Source organism: Tupaia chinensis, unplaced genomic scaffold (genome assembly GCF_000334495.1).
Source record: "Tupaia chinensis unplaced genomic scaffold, TupChi_1.0 Scaffold144472_1, whole genome shotgun sequence".
Classification (NCBI taxonomy): Eukaryota; Metazoa; Chordata; class Mammalia; order Scandentia; family Tupaiidae; genus Tupaia; species Tupaia belangeri.
In genome coordinates, this window is record NW_006204331.1 from 235755 (window position 1) to 242022 (window position 6268).

A 6268-nucleotide genomic window follows, 5' to 3' on the forward strand; every position below is an offset into this window, starting at 1 on the left:
CTTCAACATGTTTAAGAAGTGACTAGACACCCCCTGCAGCAAATATCCAGACCGCTTCCCTTGGCGCAGGTCAGTGGGACCCACCTCCGAGACCCTGCCCGGCCACATCTGAGCCAGCCCTGCTCTTAGACATTTCTAAGGCGACAAGGTCGAGTCCTGTCATTCAGCGATGTGGATCTCCACGTCAAGGCCAGGTGACTATCAGCCCTCTCTCCTGGCACCAGACAGAGGCACACTGATGGTACGGCAGGCAGGCAGCAGCTACTGGGCCAGCGCCCGTGTTCCCAAGGAGCACGCGCTCACCCACGCATCTCGGCGGTCACAGCATTCGACAGTCCCAGTAAGGCCCTCGGCAGCCCGCCCCAGCTGGACAGCGTGCCCTGCAGAGCAGCCGACGCACGTGCAGAGGGGAACAATGAAGTGACCCACATCGTCATGTGACACGTTAGGGTCCACTCCTGAAGGGACATCCTGGGAGGTGCCGGGTGGTAGGACGCCTGAGCAGACGTGGCAGTGGGGGGCGGGCGGCGAGGAAGAGAGCACAGGCGCTCTGTCCTCCGCGAGTCCTCGAAGGGGCCCAGCATGCAGAAGCCACTGCAGCTGAGGGCGGCGCTGGGCAGGGCGGTGCTGGGCGGGGTGGGGCTAGGCCTCTGCAAGGAGAATCCCCCACAGCCATCTCCACCAGCCCTCCCCACCATGGGGGCCGCACGCCGGGGGTCCTGCCCAGTCAGACTGCGGCTGGCTCAGCTGCTCAGCTCTGACCACGGTCTCCCTGGGCAGCCCCTCCCTAAGGAGTGTAAGGGGCACAACTGTGCAGGCCTGTCCATGCCACCGAGAGGCTGGCGACATGGCCCCGGAGAGGGGCGGCGGTCTCCAGGCTATGGGAGGCAGAAGGCGGGGTGCAGAGGGGCCTGGAGCCAAGCAGCCTGGGAGGCGCAGAAACGGGCAGCTGCAGGGCACAGGCCTAGGGCTCTCCCAGAATGGCCAGAGGAGAAAGAGCAGGAAAAGCGGCGGGGGTGCAGTCCCTGGGCGGGCGGCAGAGGTGAGTGTGACCAGAGAGGGCCTGACCTCAGGGCAGGGACTCACCCTCGGTGACAAGGAGGACATAATGACAAAGCAGGGCACAAAGTGGAGGGCGGGAGGGTGTGGAGACCTTGGGCCGTCCCAGTGGAGGAGGCGAGTGGCCCAGCAGCTGTGAAGCCGCGTGGCATGCACGCCGACTGGGTGCACCTGTGGCCGCTCCTGTCTGGGAAACGGCTGTGCAGGGCATCACGGGACACCAGGCAAAGGCTAGATGGTGGCTGTGAAATGTCACAGCAAAACTAAAAAGGACCCAAAGGAAAGGGTCATCTACTCCCAGAACGGGGGCTGATGGCCCTAGGGCCTGGATGTCACAGCAAGGACCAAGGGCAGGACTGCGGTGTCTGCGATGGGAACCTGGGAGGTGCCAAACCCACGGCGGGGGCAGGGGCGGGGTCTAGGGCCAGAAGAACAGCTATTGCAGGCCCTTCCCGAACCCCTCGAGAACATGGGGAACACGGTGAGGACAGGCCTCACGGGGAGAGCACGCATCAGCTCTGTGTGAGATGCCCGCCCTGGGCCTTGGAGGCTATGGGCAGTGTGCAGACGCACCGAGGGAAGCAGGCTGGTCCTTGTCCCGTCAACAGTGGTGTAAGATGGCGCGCTGGGCTCCCAGCGACCACTGCACTCCACACGCCACTAAAAATCCAGCCCAAGGACAGCCCTCTGTGTGCTGTCACCCCCAGCCCCCCACACCCACGGCCACCACCCCACACACAGGGGACTGCACACGCCATCAGGCAGGGCACAGAGTCCGCCTGCCGGTCATCCCATTTCGTCCCATCTCATAAACAGCCCCAGCCCCCAGCTGTGGGGCCGAGCCCCACCGCCTCCCACACCTTCCCATCACGCCCCGTCTGCCACCACACACCCTTCCTCACTCCCACTGCCCTCATCTGAGTCACCTGCAGTTTTTCCACCTTCCATCCTGCCCACCTGCCTTGTGCCTCCTGGATCTAAGATGTGGGTCAGGTCATGCCAACCCCCAAAACCTACAGGGCTCCCTCCACCAACCCCAGGCCCTGCCGGCTTTATGCCACTCGCAGAGGGTGGACAGTGGAACAGCTCCCCAGGTCCGGGGAGCTGTAGGTGCCCACCACAGCTGCCTCCAGATACGCCCAACCCAGGGCAGCTCCCACAGCCCCCGGTCAGATCACAGTAGGGTCTCCGTCTCCCCAAGCCCCCAACCCCGAGATGCACATTATCCAGGGAGGCATTTGCAGCGGGAAGTGCAGACCAAGTCAATTACGAGACTCAAACGCTCACATCACAACGGTAAGAACAAAGCATGTATGCAGATGAGAGGAGGCGGACACGAGGAGGGAGAGGTCCCGGCGCACGCGCTGTTACTGCCCCGCCCCGCCCCGCCACAGGCCGCTGACTGGCTGAGCCTGCTCCTCCAAGGGCTGACCAACCTGGCCTGGCTCAGAAACCGCCGACGAACTCAGGACCGTTTCACACACACCCAGGGGACCAGGCCTTCAGGGAGTCCACAGGAAACAGGAAAATGCACATTAAGCAGCAGTTCTGCGTGCGTGGGTCACCACGATGAACCTGCACTTTAAGCCCACTCTCCATGGACTTTCGGAAGTGCCACACAGGAAACAGCAGGGCCAGTTCCGGGGCCGGGTAACCAAGGCAGCCAGATCCCACGTGGCTCCCCGTGTAGTCTGAGTCCCAGAGCCTGCGGCTGGGCCTCAGCACGTTTACCTGTGCCCGACATTTTGAAAGGAAGGAGAGAGAAGGGATTTGGGCGCGGCCACTCCCCTGCCAGGGAAGGGGACGGTCTCTCCTCTACCTGTCTGACTGTTGAGCACAGGCGTTCTCCAACGCACGCAAGAGCACACACGCATGCACACACACGCACACAACCCCATACATTTCTAGGTTACGTAATCTGCGTACACAGTTAACAGTCTGCTGTAAGGCACATAAGCCTGGCGAAGAGCCAGGAGAGAGGACAGGAGAAAGGACTTCCTGGGGGTGGCCGTGCCACCATCCCCTCTTCTCCTGGAGCTGAGGCACGCACGCACACCCAATGTTTTCTCAAGCTGCCAGGTCCAGGACTCAAACCACACCTCCAGCCACATGGGAGTCACGTGCCTGGGGGATTCACGTGGGACCCACCGTCCTGCCAGCAGATGGCACAGCAGTTCCGTGGCTGGACCCTCACATGGCCGACCAGTCTGAGCTCCAAACTCAGTGGACACATGTGCGTGCGTGCCCGGTTAGAGAATGGAGGAGGGCCGAGGCCAGGTCATTCCCCCGAGGGTGATTTCTCCCTTCCCCTCTCACCGTCTCTCTCTCCCACGAGTACACGCACCCTAAGGCAAAAACCTACATACATCCACACACACAGACTGTAAAGGCTTTTGTCGTATCTGGACAAACAGTATCAATAATAATCGGCTACTAAAAAGTACACAAAGCCAAACATCACATCATTTTTAAATATATAAAAGCTTTATTAAAGTAAACCAGCAGTCCAGCTCTAACAATATTGAAGATAACTATAAATACACCAAACAGAAATTACCATATGACCCCATCAGAACAGATTTGACACAGTGTTGCTTTAAAAAGCAAGCAAACGTACAATGGAAAAAAGGAGCTTATAGAAGCACGCTAGGATGCCAACGGCACGCGGCCCTGCGAGAGACGCGCACCACAGACGCCTGGCACACAGGGACGGCCCCACCCTTCGCCCGCAGGGGAGCCCTCTCTAGGCCCTGGTAGGCTGCACCCACCCTGCCCCTTCTCTGCAGCCAACAGCAGTGACGACCCAGCAGCTCGGTCAAGTGCAAAACCAGGACCATGCGGCACTGTCCGAAGGCCTGCCCCCTCCTGAAGGGACGAAGCCACTTGCCCTGAACACTGGAGTCGGAAGCCTGTCCCTGGAGCGGAGGCCTGAAGGCAGGCAGAGCCACCGGACTCCTCCCAGACCTGAGGCCCGGGCGGCTCTCCAACCAGGCTCGGTTCTGGCTGAGCCACGGTGGCTCACTGGCCCCACCTGTGACCAAGAGACAGGGTCCTGTGGTGCCGGGCTGCTCTGGCGTTGTTGTGCCTGGTCACCCACCCAAGGGAGTATCTGGAGTCCAGATTGCTTGTTTCACTCTTTGGTTTTGGCTATTCTTGTTTTCACCCCTTTTCAAAGAGCTCTGAGAGTAGAACTCACACCCAGCCTAGCCCAGCCCCGCCTGCTGTAGCCAGGACAGCCACGCTCCACGGCTACGCGGGCCAACTTGAGCAGCGCTGCATCGGCTGCTGTCCTCGACAATCAGCTTCCAGGAGACAAGGGCACTTGGCATTATCCTCGGGGGAGGAGGACAAACAGGACACTGACCGGCCAGGCCTCCCAGCTCGGTGCAGCATGTGGCCTGACGATGCACTCACCTTCTTCAGCGTGTCCCCGTGTCTCTCCTGAATGTACTTCAGGAAGGCCGTGGTCCACTGCAGCGTCGTGGCCTTGTCGGTCTCGGCGTTGCAGAACGGGACCAGGAGGTTCAGCTCATCACAGCAGATGCGGATTCTGCGCCTGCGGGCAGCACCAGGGCCGTCACATGGAGAAGAGGGTGGAGACACGCTTCCCTGTCTTCCCCAAAGAGCCCGACCCCACCACCCCGCAGGGCATCCTGTCACACCAGGCCTCGACGCAGCCAGCAAATGAGCACGCCGCCACAGAGGCCGTGCTGCACCTGGGGGTGCCCCCGAGGCCCTTCTACTTCATGGGGGCCAGGTTCAAGTCTGGAGACCAGGGATAGCACCCCAGCCCTGGAAGTGGGTGCTGAGTGGGCAGGTGGCTCCTGGCCAGACGCCATGCTGGGAGCTCGGGCAGTCACTCTCGGGGCCCTGGCTCAAAACGGCTGCAGACTGCCACATCTGATACCCCGAAACCTGCTCTTCCTGACAGTTTAAATCACAGTCGGGTCGCGCTAGACTTTTCTGTAATACTGACACGCAGGAACTCACTGAGGTCAGAGCACGCTGACACCGAGGAATCACACACAGGACTTTTCAAAGGTTTGTAGAGTCAGGGTTAAATTACAAGTTCACTGTGGTGCAAGAAATGCTGCACCCACCCACAGCTCCCCCAGAGTGCGGTCGTGAAGACACCCCCAGTCTGTACCGATACAACTCAGCCCTGATGACCCTCCCCGAAGCTGGCACCAGAATCTTCGTCAGAGACTCTGCAAGGCCTGAGTACTGGCATTCCCTCGGGGGCCCGCCCTCAGCCAGCCTGTCCACCCAGCTCCTCTCACTCTAACCCAAGTGTGCACGAGATGGAACATCCACGTGATGTGTGAGGACGTCAGAGAGGACACCCATTCGCAGCAGGTTGCTACACATGCTGGTGGTTAAAACCCGAACTTCTAAACCGCCAAGGTGCAGTGCAAGGCTCTCCACGCCTAAGTCGGTGGCAGCACATTTACGGAAGGAAGGCGGGAGGGAGGAAACACCCTTTGACTCAGTGAACGCAGGGAAGCCCCGCCCCTGTGTCCCCGATCTGAACAAAGTGAGCAGGCTGGCTGTGACAGCAGTCTGGCTCTACACCCGACACGGCCTCAGGAGGGAGGCCTGAGGCGGACCGGCAAAAGCCACTGCGCTAATTCACTGTTAGGGACACTGGGTGACGCGCCCTCTCCAGGGAATGGTGACCACCTGCCAAGTCTCCCTTGGTATTAGACCAGTACCAGTCACACCTACGAACTGCCGAACACCCTCACCCCTCCCTCCCCAACACTCCCGAAAGGACTTGCAACACCTGCCCAGGAAGGGCCGCATGCGCAGAAGAGCCGACCGACGGGAGGCCAGCCTGACATGGGGCCTGAGTCATGCTCAGCTCCGAGTGGCTCTGGGAGCCCCAACCACGCTCTTTCAGGGAGCCTGGATTGGGCTGCATGCCTCCTGGGACTCCGATAAAGCGCTGGGCCCTGGGCCTCCAAGGAGTTTCCCTGGAGGGCTCAGCTTCCTCCATGCTGTCAGAACACACGTGGGGGTGAGGCAACTGCACTGGGAGAGGGTCCCCAAAGCGCATGCCTGGGCCCATGACCTCCCCGGTGCCTTTGCTACTGACACCATGCCCTTTCCGTGTATAGGTCATGGCTGAGGCCTGCGAGTCCTGCCAGAGCACGGCAGGACCTGAGGGCCCCCCCCCCCCAACAACCGCAGCCACCCCCTGGGCCGTGGG

General features: G+C 60.9%; 1 protein-coding gene across 1 annotated transcript in view; it reads right to left on the reverse strand.

Annotated features, from left to right (window-relative positions):
* Positions 1–6268, reverse strand: part of TCFL5 (transcription factor like 5) — a gene marked incomplete at its 5' end in the record, with an annotated part of 18914 nt that overhangs the window by 8982 nt on the left and 3664 nt on the right. Inside the window, 1 exon segment of the mRNA XM_006167109.2 lies at positions 4474–4615. Within this exon segment, the coding sequence (XP_006167171.2) occupies positions 4474–4615 (142 nt within the window).